A 16,200-nucleotide genomic window follows, 5' to 3' on the forward strand; every position below is an offset into this window, starting at 1 on the left:
CGACCAGTGCTAGCCAGAAGGTTTGACATCAGTGCAAGAAGATTTGAGAGTCTAATTGGAGAGAATTTAAATAGTTTGGCATGGAGGGAGGTGCTTGTGGACAGAGAAACAGGAGCGAAAAAGGCAAAGCTGATTGTGAAAACAAGAAATTAGCAAAAGAAGTTTGCAAAGGAAATAAACAATGGAAAACAATGTAACAGATGAGTGCTTCACAATTCTGTATTTCAAGGAATTAGGACAAGTGAAACAGGATGCTAAGTACCCCGTGCAAAATCAATGTATAATGATACCACAATCACTGAAAAGAACCTTACAGCAGGCAGGATAGCAGTGTGATGTCGCTAGCTATTGACTTAAAAAGGGAGGGTTGGCAATATTGGTTTCAGGAATACATAATGGCTGAGTAAAAATTCCCTGAGGTTAAGTTTCTAAGGTGGTGTAGGAAGAGCATAATGTACTTGTTCCATTTCAATGTATTGGTAATGGTACTTCACATGAATTTGAATGACCCGACCACAGACACAGCCTAACCATTAATTTCTGAAGGGGGTGCAGGTAGAGGGTTGTCAACGGAAGTCAATCCATTTTTCCACTGTCTTGATAGCATTAAGCTCCAAGTTGTTACAAGTACACCATGCTGCAAGACGGTCTACCTCTCTTTGATAGCAAGTCACATCACTATTAGAGATGAGACCAATTACAGTCATGTCATCTGGATTTGTCTGTGGAGGCAGTCATTTGTATAAAGTGAAATAAAGTGCTTACAGACATTGACTCAGACAAGTAGGAGCCCAGCCTTCCTGTCAGGAAGTTCATAATCTGCTGACAGATACTGTCAGCTCGCTGGGTTAGCTCGTTGGCTGTCAGCGACCAACATTAAAAGACCTGTTCATTGCCAGAATGAAGAAAAGAGCTGGTAAAATTACTGCTGACTCCACTCATCCTAGCAGTCATCTATTCACCAAATTGCCATCAGGGCAATGCTACAATTCCATCACTACCAGGACCACACGTCACCTCCGAAGTTTCTTTCCTGCAGCTATCCAGCTTCTCAATAAAACTCACTAAAGATCCCAATGGAGGTATATTCAGTGACCAATTCATTAGGTACAGTAGTGGAACCCGGAGTGATCTCCTGCTCCTGTAGCCCATCCATTTCCATTTCAAGGTTCAATGTGTTATGTATTCAGAGATGCTCTTCTGCAGACCATTGTTGTAATGGATGGTCATCTGAGTCACTGTCACCTGCTTGACAGCTTGAACCAGTCTAGCCATTCTCCTCCGATCTCTCTCATTAACAAGGCATTTTTGCTCACAGAACTGCCACTCACTGGATTTCTTTTTTGTTTTCACACCATTCTCTGTAAAATCTAAAGACTGTTGTGTGTGAAAATCCCAGGTGATCACCAGTTTCTGAGATAACCAAACCACCCCATCTGGCACCAGCACTCCATGGTCAAAATCACAGATCACTGAATAACAGCTGAACCTCTTGACTGTGCCTGCATGCTTTTATACACTGAATTATTGCCAAATGATTGGCTGATTAGATATTTGCATTAATGAACAGGTATACAGGTGTTCCTAATAACATAGCCACTGAGTTTTGGCAAGATGGTTAAAATGGCGCAGGTTGCATTTGCCTTTATTGGATGAGGCACAGAATATGAGAAGGACAATGTTCAACCTACACATAATCCCAGCTATTGAAGGAATGCACATTTAGGAGGAGGTATGAGTCAAAGTGGAAAAGGGGAGGATGACAACAGATTCCCTCATGAAAGGTTTCATATTTCATTTCCCTTGTGACAAAGGAAAGAGGTCATTTGGCTCACTGGGAGTATGCTGGCTCTCAGAGCAATCCTATCAATGTCATTCCCCCATGTACCCTGGGCCAGGACACTGTGGAAAGGACCCATCACCCTCAGGAGAATATTCCATCACTGGGAGCCAGAGATTTAATTCAACAGATTGAATGCTTACCAGGATGTTGAAGATTTCTTTAAACCAAAGGGTAGCATGGAGCTGAAATTCATGACTGAAAAGCTCTGACCTCACTATAAGCATCAACAGAAAATGCTGCAATGTATCAGCACAGAGAGAATTGCAATGTTAACATATAAGTATGTTGAAACTTTGTGCAAACCTGGGCGCAACAATTGCAGCAGGTAGCAGAAACAAGTAGTAATTTGGAATCATTGAGTTGTTCAGTACAGAAATGGGCCCTTAGGCCCAATTCATCCATGCTGACTGCAGTGCCTATCCATGCTAATCCTACTTGCTCCCATTAGGCCCATATCTCTCGACTCTTCCTATCGACATCTCCATCCTAATGCCTTTTAAAGACCATAATTGTATCCATCTCGATCACATCCTCATTCTACAAAGCCTCTGAGATTTCTTTTAAACTTCTTCCCTTTCACCTAGAACATATAACCTCAAGCGACTCATACTAACTATCCTATCAATGCCCACCATAATTTTATAAATCTTAATGGGGTCACCCTCAACTTCTTATGTTTCAATGAGGAGAAACACAGCCTTCCCAATCTCTCCTCCATTGAAAGCAACATACTGGTGAATTTACATTCATTAACAGCAGCTCAGCTTTGGTGTGAGAGGAAAAAATAGAAAAAGGTCCAAAATTCTCTGTCTCTCCAATCCCTTTCTTTGAAGACAAAATACCTTGATTTAGACAACTAATCCTAAACTTCATTCTAAAAATCCCCTTGCTTCTGGTCCTCAACCTCCAATTGAATTTTGACACAGTTTGAAATAGTGTTCAGAATTAGGGCAAGCAGACTTCTACAGTCCATTTCAGCAGTAATGAGTTCACTCACGGACTAGTCCAAGGGAAGGAGAGAAATGAAGAGTTTATAAAAGACCCTTTTTCAACCAGGGCAGCCACACAACAGACAACATAGAGGTGAATGTGAGAAAATTTGGCAAAAATATCCTACCTGTCAGCTGGATCCTCGAATATCCGCTGCAGCCCAGATGATACACTGCCACTCACATTTGGGGATGAGCTGAGGTTCTCCCCAAATCGCCGCACCTGCTGCTGAATTGGTGTGGGGCTAGCTAGTGATTTGGTGATATCGCTGAGTATGCGTGGGAGAGGACCGAGCTTCGCTACTGTTGCCTGTAGAAATGAATTTTCACCCTGGTTGGACAGTACCACGGAAAAGCCCACAATTTATTTGGTGGAGGATGGCGATTGATGTGAACAGACCAGAATGCAGATGTTCCGAACAACATAACCATGATGATTGAGGGAAGGAGGGAGGGAACAAAATGATGCAGGGATGAATGGAAGGGAAGAAGAGAGAAAGGGGACATAAAGAAATTAGAAACAAAACTAATGTTACTTAATGTGGCTTCAAACTGCTCCACAACTTTGCAGCATTCATTCATTGAAAACATGCAAAATAAATATCTTAAATGACTAAAAAAGAAGCAACTTAAAAGAAAACATTCCATCCATCCAGACAGAGTGAAGGTCAGGCAAAAGAACAGATAATAACAAAAAGAGTAAACTAAACTATATAAACATGCAAACAATTAAAATGCCAGTTTGATGTTCACAATGTTAATTGTTACTTCTAATTAGAAAGACAAAAAAAATACAGTACAATAATACAGAATAAATTCAGTCTTAAAACAAGTGATGAAAGAAAGTAGTCTGCATTGGACTTTCTACAAAAATACTACTCTTTGTCTCACCATTTCTCTCACACTAAAGTCATCCACCTTCACAGGCATGATACAAGGGAATCCTGTCCATTTCCTGCCATTAGCTTCTACAATGGTATGATTCCATCATCTCAATTTTCTTGTCCTCATCAAGCAGGATCTTTACTTCTTTCACCCAAAGAGTCTAAATCCCCTTGCAATCTTTTTCCAAATTTTGACCAATACTAACTACAAACCAAGGAGCAAATTAAGTCCTAAATGTGGAGAAAAACAATACACCAACACTCTAAATGAGTAAATCCTACTTTAATGCCATTCCAAAAATAAATAAAGCTATTTATCTTCATATGGAAGCTTAAAGTGAAATTAAAACGATTAAAATTAAAACGTATTTTATGCCCTCCTTTTATTTTGCTGAAACATGCAGAGACAAGAAATTAATTTCTGAACAGGAACATCAGTGAATGAACTGGCCGTCCAACCAAACCCCTTCAACAGTTAAAACAGCCAGAGTCATGTATGTAATTCCTATATCTTAGCAAAAGCTCCCCAAGGCATTTCATAGTAGTGCTATCAATCAGAAATGGAAAGTAGCTTGTAAGATTTGTTCACAAAAGATTTTAAGAAATGCCTTAAAGGAGACAAAAGAGTTACAAAACCAGAGATTTACAAAGGGAATTCAGAACAAATGACCCGGACAGTTAAGGACACAGCAACAATAGTGTATCAACTATAATCACAGACAATTAGCAGGTCATGTGGAAACATGCAGATATCTTTAGAAAATTACATGTCTTGATGGAGACAGAGGGGAGCCTTTAGATATGGTTTACAGTATTTAGATTTCCAAAAGGCTTTGAATAGAAACACTAATAGAGGCTGATACATAAATTGAGGGCTCATGGCACTGGAGGACATGTGCTAGAATGAGCAGTATACAGAGAAAACAGAATTAGTGCTTTTTCAGGGGTAGGAGAATGGAGTACCCCAGGGATTAGTTCTTAGCCTTCGATTATTTACTTATATGAATAATCTGGAAGGTGAGGATGGGTCGTGGTAGTGGGGGTAAAGCATAATTTTGCCAAAAGAGGGAGTTCTAACAATATGAGAATATTGTGACCCAGGTGTAGGGTAGAAATAGATTGATTGAATGGGCAAAAACTTATAAAGTGTAATTCAATGTGGCCACACACTTTGTTAGGAAGAACTAAAAGTTGGTTGTAATTAAAATGGCAAGGGATTACAAATGGATGGAGGCACAAACATTCTTATGCAACAATTACATAAAGTTAGCAGACAGGTGCAGCAGGTAGTTAAAAGGGCATAAAATATGAGTACACCCTGGGAAAGGTTTCACTGGTAACGTAATGGTTTTTCTGTAGCAGCAGTGTTTGGGTTATGGCTAGAGATAACAGGGGTTTGGCATGTGCGCCGTCGAATGAAGGGAGTGTTTTTTTTTTCTTGTGTGCCTGAGACTGAGGTGATCCGGGTCTTTTGTTCTGCGGAAGATGGGTAGACAAGATGCCACAAACACCAGGAAGGAGTGGACTTGGAGTGGAGCTGGGAGTTGACAAAGCCCAGGAAAATTGATGGAGGACCAACAGAAGGAAAACCGTGAACTCGAACTTATGCACATTAGACTGTTTCATTAAAATGGGTCCTTTTTCTTTTGTTTTACTTTACTAACCTTTTGGTCAAATCAGGAATTATAAAGCTAAATTGTTTAGCTGTACATGGCGTACTGTCTGTTACTTTGTGGTACTGATTTGTAACGGGGGAACAGATCACACAGCATCCACACAAACAAGAGATATTGCACCTCAGATTTCACATGTTTGATGGGGCCAGAGACTGTCTTCCCTAGACTAACGCTGCCAGCTGAACCTGAGGGTTACAATTATGGGGGGTGATTTCATTGGATGCTGTGTGATTGCCCCGAGCATTTAAGTCTTTAAGTCTGTGCTAAACTATTGTCTGGTAAAGCGATTACAATATGTAGGTATGGATGCTGCCAGGTTTGAGTGGTGGTGTGCATCTACCCGGTTGTCAGTAACAAATGCATACGTGTTGAGTGGGGTGGACATTTGTACTCTGGATGAATTGCAAATTCGAGTTTTAAGTACCATTAAAGCTGTAGGCAAAGTTATAATTGTGGAATGGAGAATTGATAAAATGACGGGCAAAAACTTGTTTTAGTTCACACTAGCACTGACGTAACAGCAGTGGAAATGCCTGGTACTATTGGGGCTCCAGGAGAGGGGGGGCCATGGACTGTCTATACTTTCCAGGAGGAGGAGAGTGTAGGTGAGCGGGCCGAATCGCAAGTCGAGTCTCCTGTAGCGGGGTGCAGAGCTTCGAAGACAGGGTTCTCTCATTTCTGCTTAGCAAAAGGAAGGAGTGGTCTGATTTGGAATGTCTAATGAGTCCCCCTCCTCCAGGGAAGAGTGAGAATTCTGATTTAGTATCTGCCCTTACTTCTCTGGCGAATAAATGGGAAAATGGCCAGGTTCAAAGTCCCACCTATCATAGGCTCCGCCTATTCTCAGGAACGAAGCCAACCCCTAAAAGGGAAGAGGAGAATGAGACTTGGGTGGATCAGACCTCTCAGTTGTTAGATGAGCGCCAGTGCTCTGATGACATGAAGCAACAGCGACTGGTTGAGAGTTTGAGTGAGCGGGCTGCTGACTTAGTGAGAGCTGTAAAGGCACAGAACCCCCTTGCCACTTCTGCGACCTACATGCAAGCACTAGAGAAGGTGTTTTGTGCGAAGGGAAGCCCAATGGAACTCATGATGGGGTTTCAGAACACGTGTCAGGAGAAGGGGGTAGAAGCTTTCAGCCTACATCTTTCGGCTAGAGAGGCAGCTAAATTGCTTGCGGCGTAGAGGCGCCATTCAGACTGCTGAGGTTGATCAGTTAAGACTGGACCAAATAGCGAAAGGTGCCCAGTCCCAGAATCTGATTGCTTGGGGTCTCCGACTGTCTTGTAAGACTCGCCCCCTCCCTCATTTGTTGAGCTGATCAGAGAAGTACGAGAGGAGAAGAATGCGTCAGAGGCATTGGAGATCCCTGTCAGCAGGGTACAGTCCTTAGCAGTGGTCCCCTGCGGTGAGGTGACTACAGGTAGCCTGCCCCGAGGAGTGGTAGAAGAGATTGTGGCAGAGTTGAGAACTGAGATGTCCTGGTTGTTATCAGCGGGTGTTATCACAGGCCAATTTACAATGACCAATTTAACCAGTATGTCCCCGGACCATTCAAGGAAACTGGAGTACCTGGAGGAAACCCACACAGTCATGGGGAGAATGTATAAACTTCTTTTGAGTCCAGGTAGGGTAAATGCAAGCAGGCTTTTTCTACTGAAGTTAGGTGAGACCAAAACTAGAGGTCATGAGCCAAGGATGAAATCTTAAATGTTTAAGGGAAACATGACATGGAACGTCTTTGTTCAAGGTGGTAAGAGTGTGGAATGAGCTACCAGTGGAAGTGGTGGATTCGAGTTTGATTTCAAGTTGAAGAGAAGTCTGGATAAAAACATGGAAGGGAGGGGTATGGAGGGCTATGGTCCAGGAGCAAGTTGATGAGACCAGGCAGAATAATTGCTTAGCATGGACTAGATAGACGGAAGGGCCTGCTTTTGTGCTGTGCTTCTCTATGACTCTATATATACAATTATAAGAGGAATAGAGCGGGTCGATAATCAGAATCTTTTTCCCATGGTAGGGGTATCAAAAACAAGAAGGTAGATGTATTAAGGTAAGAGAAAGGGGTTTTAGAGGAGATCTGTGAGAATGTTTCTTTTTTTACACAAAGAGTGGTTGACATTTGGAACTCATTGCAAGAGGAGGTGTAGAATCAGATATAACCACTCTGTTTAATAGACATTAAGATAGGCACTTAAACAGGCAAGATAGACAGGATACAGACCTAACAAGGCCACGTAAAAGTAATGTAGGGGCCAAAGGCAAGAATATGATGGGTTGAAGGGCCCATTTCTGTGCTTTACAATCCTATGATAAGGCAGGCTTGAAGGGTCAGATCTGCTCCTTCCTCCATTTTCTTGTGTTCTTATGACAGAAATTACCAAGTTGGGTAGAGGTGAAATCAAAGAGAGATTTAAAATATAGATGAGGATGTTAAAATCAAACGCAGGCAAGAGATTATGGTAAGCAATTTAATGTGAGGGATGGGACATCATCCCCACCCATTTTCCTGTTGCAAATATATCAGTCATAACAGTATTGGTGTGAGTGATGTGACGACAAACCAAGTTATCAGAAGGTTGATGCTGATGAGAAGAGATAAGTGAGACAATGGAGAAACATTCAAAATGCTAATAAGAGAGAAGAGAGAGATTAACGAGAAAGAAACACATTTCAGAATATTGACAGACCAGTTGCTTTGAACCTGAGCTGTTTGAAGTTTGATGGACAGGCAATACCCCAGCAGGGGGATAAAAAGAACAGGTTCGCTAAGGCACGACACACACTACGAGATCACGAGATAATGAGACCCTGGAAGAGCGGTGTGCCCCCACAAGTTGGTGGGAGTTTGGAGGTCTGGTCGCGGGAACCGACCATTGACACACAGGGTGAAAAGGCACGATCAGCGGGAACCTGGTGTGTGTGTCTGCCCTTGCCTGGGTGCCGCGGAAGATCAGTCGTATCCGGAACGGAGGGGTCACAGTCGGTGACCACAGAAGACAGAAAAAAGGGTCCGCCCGAAAGCTAACTGCGAAGAACATCTAAGGTCTGTCTGAATCAAAATTTGCATTCTCTCTCTCTCTCTCCAACGGCACAACAGCGATTACTGCGAACTGTACTAAGCTGAACTGAACTCTGCGTCACTTGAGTCTGATCATTTTACCCCTAGACTGCGACAGAGCTTGGTTGTTCCCTATTACCCTAGTTCTGTGTCCATGTGTGTTTTATCATTGCTAACCTGTTGCATTTATATCCTTACGATTAGAGTACTGTGTTACTTATTTCTTTAATAAAACTTTATTAGCTTCTGTTAAACCAGACTCCAACTAAGTATCCATTTCTGCTGGTTTGGCAACCCAGTTACGGGGTATGTAACAGTGACCACTGCAGAAACAAAGTAATGTATAAAATCACAAGGGGTATTGATAAGGTGACACACACAGTCTTTCACCTGGGAAGAGGAATTAAAGAGTGCATAGGTTTAAGGTGAAGAGTGAAAGATTTAAAAGGGATCTGAGGGGAAATTTCTTCACACAGAAGGTGGTGAATATATGGAATGAGCTTCCACAGAAAGTGGTTGAAGTAATTACAATAACAAAATTCCAAACACCTTCACATGGAGAAGAGGGGTTTAGAGGATATGGTGAATCTAACTAATTTGGTGAAGACTACTGTTCGGATGGATGCATTGGGCTGAAGGGTCTGTTCCCATGTTGTATATGCATTACTCTATGAATGTCCACACATTAAGAACCATTAGAAATTACAAATAATCGTGACACATGTCCCTCACTCAAAAACCATGTTTCTCTGAGCCCCTGCTGTGCACAACATGATTTTATTTGTGGCTCAAACATTATTTGATTCCATTTTGCCCTTCACACAGAAGAGTGCACTGGCCACTTACGGCGACAGTGATTGATGGCCATTCTCTGGGCTGTTCAGTAATGTCTTGGGAGCTCACAGTGAAATGTCACCTTATGTATTCCAGACCTGTATTCTGAAGCACTATACAATTCTGCTCACTAACAGAAGTGGTATCCTGAAGATCATTTTGAATTCAGCTGTTTTAGATAATGACACACATCTGATTAATAATGTCAAAGGATCCTAGCAACATCAATAACTGGACATTAATCAGCAACTAATAAGTCATACTTGAAGTCCAATCTTAGTCATTATTATTATTGAAAAGCAATCTGTCATGGCAATACATGATTCTAGATGCTCTAATATCTATTACACACACTAGGTTAAGAGTTCTGATTCTTATTGCAAACATTAGAGATAAAATAAACAGACGTTGATTTGAGCCAACGAAGGGGAATCAGTGATTGCAAAATGAGACTCAAATTCCGGCAGCATGTTTCACGAGCACCATCAACACTGGATTTCAATTCTCTAATGGGAGGAGCAGTGAATTGGAAAGGAAGTGGGAGAGGAGAATGAGGAGCAATAAAATTGACACTGCATCTGTACAACAGATGAATGACCAAATGTCCTATCCTGTGGCCTTCTTAAAACTGGAAATCAATTGCAGTTTCTAACTCAACTTGGAGTCTGCATCCCAATGGCACGTATAGTTAAAGTCAGAAGTTTACATACACCTTAGCCAGATATATTTAAACTCAGTTTTTCACAATTCCTGACATTTAATCCTGGAAAACATTCCCTGTCTTAGGTCAGTATGGATCACTACTTTATTTTAAGAATGTGAAATGTCAGAATAATAGTGGAGAGAATGATTTATTTCAGCTTTTATTTCTTTCATCACTTTCCCAGTGGGTCAGAAGTTTACATACACTTTGTTAGTATTTGGTAGCATTGCCTTTAAATTGTTTAACTTGGGTCAAATGTATTGGGTAGCCTTCCACAAACTTCTCACAATAAGTTGCTGGAATTTCTCCAGACAGAACTGGTGTAACTGAGTCAGGTTCGTAGGCCTCCTTGCTCGCACACGCTTTTTCAGTTCTGCCCACAAATTTTCTATCGGATTGAGGTCAGGGCTTTGTGAAGCTACTCCAATACCTTGACTTTGTTGTCCTTAAGCAATTTTGCCACAACTTTGGAGGTATGCTTGGGGTCATTGTCCATTTAGAAGACCCATTTGCGACTGAGCTTTAACTTCCTGGCTGAAGTCTTGAGATGTAGCTTCAATATATCCACATAATTTTCCTTCCTCATGATGCCATCTATTTTATGAAGTGCACCAGTCCCTCCTGCAGCAAAGCACCCCCACAACATGATGCTGCCAACCCCATGCTTCACGGTTGGAATGGTGTTCTTCGGCTTGCAAGCCTCACCCTTTTTCCTCCAAACATAACGATGGTCATTTTGGCCAAACAGTTTAATTTTTGTTTCATCAGACCAGAGGACATTTCTCCAAAAAGTAAGATCTTTGTCCCCATGTAAATTTGCAAACTGTAGTCTGGCTTTTTTATGGCGGTTTTGGAGCAGTGGCTGCTTCCTTGCTGAGCAGCATTTCGGGTTATGTTGATATAGGACTCGTTTTACTGTGGATATAGATACCTGTCTACCTGTTTCCTCCAGCATCTTCACAAGGTCCTTTCTGTTGTTCTGGGATTGATTTGCACCTTTCGTGCCAAAGAATGTTCATCTCTAGGAGACAGAATACATCTCCTTCCTGAGCGGTATGATGACTGCGTGGTCCCATGGCATTTATACTTGTGTACTATTGCTTGTACAGATGAACGTGGTACCTTCAGGCATTTGGAAATTGCTCCCAAGGATGAACCAGACTTGACATCATTTTCTGACTTCAATCCGATAGAAAATCTGTGGGCAGAACTGAAAAAGCGTGTACGAGCGAGGAGGCCTACAAATCTGACTCAGTTACACCAGTTCTGTCTGGAGGAATGAAACAAACTTCCAGCAACTTATTGTGAGAAGCTTTTGGAAGGCTACCCAATACATTTGACCCAAGTTAAACAATTTAAAGGCAATGTTACCAAATACTAACAAAGTGTATGTAAACTTCTGACCCACTGGGAAAGTGATGAAAGAAATAAAAGCTGAAATAAATCATTCTCTCTACTATTATTCTGACATTTCATATTCTTAAAATAGTGATCCTAACTGACCTAAGACAGGGAATGTTTTCTAGGATTAAGTGTCAGGAATTGTGAAAAACTGAGTTTAAATGTATTTGGCTAAGGTGTATGTAAAACTTCTGACTTCAACTGTACATTGAATTTTCCAGTTTCAGAAAGTCCACATTCCATCTCCTCCTTTCTCTCTGCTTCTGATCCACACACATTCTCCAGTGACCTTCCTGGTCATACAGTTTTGATTTCCTCTCCCATTTGGTTCTATCTACTTGTCACCCACACACTTTATCTATTGAATCTCAACTGATTCCATCATATCTCAGCACATACAGTTTCTTGTATATGTGTATTACCTTCCAAACTCTGTCTCTACCATCATCCTCTCTTCTCACCTGGCTCCATCAGCTCTTTGTTCTCCCTTGCCCGATTTTCTTTATCTCTGCCTATCACCACCAGTCAGTGTCTCCCAACTCCTCCCTTCTCCTCCCCTACCTAGCTCTATCTTTCCATTGTCCCCCTCCCTACCTGGATCCAGCTACATCAATAAGCCCATGCCTAGCTCCTCCCTTTCACTTCTTTACCTTGGCTATATCCACTCTACACCCTCAATCCTAATGCAAGGTCTTGATCTGCAATGATGACAATCAATTGCTTCCTGATCTGCTGTGCTCCTCCAGTGGTCTGTTCTTTAGGGCACAGCACCTGGAGTCTTTTGCACCTTCAATCAATTGTAGAGCTAGTTTTTAAAACCATTCTTCTTCTAAAATTTTACTGAAGTAACTTGAGAGAAGTTCAGCCAGACCAAAAAAATTTGTTTCAATTTAATTACCAAATACATTATCATTCCTAACCAACAAAAAGCATAATCCATTTTCAGTAACTACAAGATTACTAACTTCTCTTCTAAATTAACAACCATTATGCCAACTCCTCGATTTTATAGATCCTGTTGAGAGAAAAACTCCTTAGCTTGCATTATTTCTCTGGGATGCATCTCATGTTTGCCCCCCTAAGTCATCACAGCTCATATTAGCTCCACAGCATCACTTCTCCAACTATACCTCACTATTCCATACAACACAAGTCTCTCAAATAGAAACATCAATGAAGAATGTTTTCTGGCCTTCTGAAATAAAAATGCTAGCCTCATTATTTCAGCATTAATCAGAAAAGTGAAGTTTAAAATGTTAAAGCAGTAAAGTATTAAAATGTGCAAAAATAAAACATGCATAAGATTAAAAATATCAGACTATTAAAATGCTTAATATTGTGCCTCAACTACAATACTAAATAGTCAATTCAAATACCTTATCAAGTTGTGACACCACTTCCCAGAGCAATGAGTGCAGGACAGAGAGCTCACGACCAAGGTCAATATATCCTTCAAAGCCTGGCGTGTTAGATATTGTGTCTAGGTTTGAGATTTCCACCAGAAAACGTTTCATCCCACTCCATTCATGTTCCAAAAAATCATTCATAAACGCCATGTATTCTTCTTTGTTCCCAAACCTATGGAAATCAGTGGAAGTGATTGAAAGATGAAGTGCTGACTGTCACAGTGGGAAATGATGTATGGGTTAAACACTTGTTATCAGTGTAGCCTGCAGAACATTGTCTCCAACTAAAATTAGTTCTTAACAGACTATCTCTAGCTACCGGACAAACATGAAGTTGTAGATTTAGCATCCTGCACCCTCATATTCAGCAACTCAGAATGCTGAATGGATTCGTGACCATAGTCAACACACTTCTTTACTTGTCTTTAGAATTACTTTCTCTAAAGCTCACTATAAACTGCTGATCCCCATGATTAAATTATTCACTCTCAGATATTAATTTAGACTTTCAAGAATTACAAAATACAAATTAGGGCTATCAGAACTCATAATACAGATGAAATTTCAATACAAAACAAATAATTAACCTTGACTCACATAACAACTCAAGCAATGAGATCAATTCAGCACACATGGCACTGCATAACATACTTGGTAAAATTGGCAAGATTCTGGATGACTTTGGCAATGAGGGTGAGGGTGCGAGAAGTTCGATCATCTGGATACTCCTGCATCAGGCCAAAGAGGCTGGGTGACATGATTGCAGGACAGAGGAAACGTAGGAAGAGTGAGGCACTGATTAGGCGCTCGCTGGTTTCGTGCTTCCCACGGATTAAACATTGCTGCTTCCACGAGGCAAAGACTTCTTTAAGTTCCCGTGGAAACACACTGAAAAAAAAACAAAGTTAAGAAAAATAGATGAGTCATGTGGCAGACGAACTGGTATTTGGCCTGCACAGACTTTAGCTTCCTCTCATCCATCATGGATATTCCTAATTTTCCGGATGCTATATCAGAATTATAGTGCTTATATTTATTCATACTGGGTTTGAGATTATCTTCTGGCTACCTTCACATTCCAAAATTCTCCATAAAATAATTAACTAACAAAATATTTCTGTCGGAGTAGGTGCAAGAAAGAGAAAGATAAATACAAATTCAGCACTGATGGAAAAACGGAATGTAGAAACATAAACATAACAGATAAAAATTCAAACTGCTAAAGAGAAAAAAAGGAAGATTTTGTCACACAAGATGTGCAATGGATTTCTAGATGACTGAATTTGGCAGAAATAATTAAGGGCCACAGGAAGCTCAAGAGACAGGTACATGAATGAACAAGGATTGCTGAATAGCCTCCCTATTGTCCCATTAATTTGTAGCATAGATAAATCAATAAGACTGATAAGCTGGCACACTTTGTACTTTGGTGGTGCTAGACTGGCAGGCTTTCTGGATTGTTCGATGTTATTTCTATAATATGCCAACAGCCTATTAATTCATTTTTCTCAATGTTACACAGTGTGACAATAGTTTTCTCAGGGAACCAGAAAGGTTCAAAGGAAATACAGGAACAGGAGTCCCAATGAGTGTAAAAGGGAGGCTTAAAACCAGGGCCCTACAGAGTAAAATGGGGAAATGGGAAGTGGGGCCTCAATGAGCATTGATGAGTACGGGAACCAGAGCCCCATGAGTGGAAAAAGAAGAATGCAAACCTGGGTCCCAATGATGGAGATTACAGAAACAGGGACCTCCTGGAGTGTAAAAGGGAGTGCAAAACATCACTGGGTGAAGCAGATGCCAGACTATGTAGATTTTCAAATTGATGAATAGTGGATTATTGGAATTTAACTGGTACTATTAACAGACCAGATAATTCAGAAATCTGACATCTTCTTTGAAAAAAAAGATTTAAATTCAGTTTCCCTTCACTTCCTTCCCAAATGACAGTTCCTTACCAGTAGGAGTTGATAATCTTGCAGAAAGCCAATTCACAACACATTTTGAGGTTACTCTGATGTTCTGGCAGTTCACTCGACGAACACTTACTTGGGTCCACCTCACAATTTTCATCTGATTCATAAAGTGCCTTTATGAACTCTCCTGAAACAGGATACAAGCAGGTAAAATTAGGTTAGTATTATTGTTTACTGGAACAATAGGACCACTACATTCTAAACCATAAGAACAGTGACACCTCATTGGTTCAACAAAGATCAAATTCTTGCCTCTGTGCTCACTGATCATCATTAAGCACAATCTTAAGAAATGGAAAAGTACACAGATAATTTGCAGCAACAAAAGCTCTTTTTATTTAGCAAACAAGTCCAGCATCAAAATCAACACATTTGGTTTCAAAGAGAGTTGTTTTTGATGAATCTTGAACACGAGAAAGTCTGCAGATGCTGGAAATCCAAACACACACAAAATGCTGGAGAAACTCGCAGGTCGGGCAGCATCTATTGAAATGAATAAACCGTCGGCATTTCGGACCGAGACCTTTCTTCAGGACTGAGAGGGAAAGGGGAAGATGCCAGAATAAAAAAGCTGAGGGAGGAGAAGGAAACTAGCTGGAAGGTGATGTGGGAAAGGTCAAGGGCTAGAGTGCAAGGAATTTGATAGGAGAAGAGAGTGAGCCACTGAAGAAAGAGAAAGGAGAGGGCACCCAAGTGGTTTGAGGGTGGTTGATTACCACTGCTCCATTCAGCACAAGCAGAACTTCCCAGTGGCCAAGCATTTTAAATCTGGATTCCAACATGTCGGTCCATGGCCTCCTCTTGTGCAACGATGAGACCACCTCGGGTGGAGGAGCAACACCTTATATTCCATCTTGGTAGCCTCCGACTTGATGGCATGAATATTGATTTCTCCTTCCGACAAAAAATCCACCCCCCCATACCCCACTCTGACAGTTTACCTCTTCTCACCTGCCTATTACTTCACGCTGGGTCCCCTCCTCTCTTCTCTTTCTCCTTTGGTCCACTCTCCTCTCTCATCAAATTCCTTATTTTTCCAGCCCTTTACCTTTCCCACCCATATAGTTTCACCTTTCACCTTCCAGCTTGCCTCCTTCCCCTTCCCCCACTTTTTATTCCAGCATTTTACCCCTTCCTTTCCAGCCCTGAAGAAGGCTCTCAGTCTGAAATGTCGACTGTTTATTCATTTCCATAAATGCTATCTGACCTGCTCAGCTCCTGCCACACTTTCTCTGTGTTGCTTCTGATGAATTATTTTTTCCTTCTGAGGGACTTGGTCCAAAATTGTTTATTCCCCTCCATAGATGCTGCCTGACCTGATAAGTTCCTCCAGCATTTTGTGTGTGTTACAAGAATAAAGATGTCATTTTTAGATGTAACCGGTGGCCTTCCACAAGAATCAGTGCTTGAGTCTCAGGAACCTAACG

General features: G+C 41.2%; 1 protein-coding gene across 4 annotated transcripts in view; it reads right to left on the reverse strand.

The window, feature by feature from the left end:
* The window catches only part of rasal2 (RAS protein activator like 2), a 406,620-nt gene that overhangs the window by 35,576 nt on the left and 354,844 nt on the right, over positions 1-16,200 (reverse strand). For 3 of the 4 annotated variants that reach the window (XM_072274306.1, XM_072274309.1, XM_072274310.1), the window contains 4 exons: positions 14,756-14,900; positions 13,449-13,685; positions 12,768-12,969; positions 2,961-3,163 (listed from right to left, as the gene is read on the reverse strand). In XM_072274306.1, coding sequence (XP_072130407.1) covers positions 2,961-3,163; positions 12,768-12,969; positions 13,449-13,685; positions 14,756-14,900 — 787 coding nt within the window. The remainder of the gene's footprint in view (positions 1-2,960; positions 3,164-12,767; positions 12,970-13,448; positions 13,686-14,755; positions 14,901-16,200) is intronic. The other variant, XM_072274307.1, reaches the window with a different exon arrangement.

Source organism: Mobula birostris, chromosome 12 (genome assembly GCF_030028105.1).
Source record: "Mobula birostris isolate sMobBir1 chromosome 12, sMobBir1.hap1, whole genome shotgun sequence".
In the NCBI taxonomy this organism is placed as follows: Eukaryota; Metazoa; Chordata; class Chondrichthyes; order Myliobatiformes; family Myliobatidae; genus Mobula; species Mobula birostris.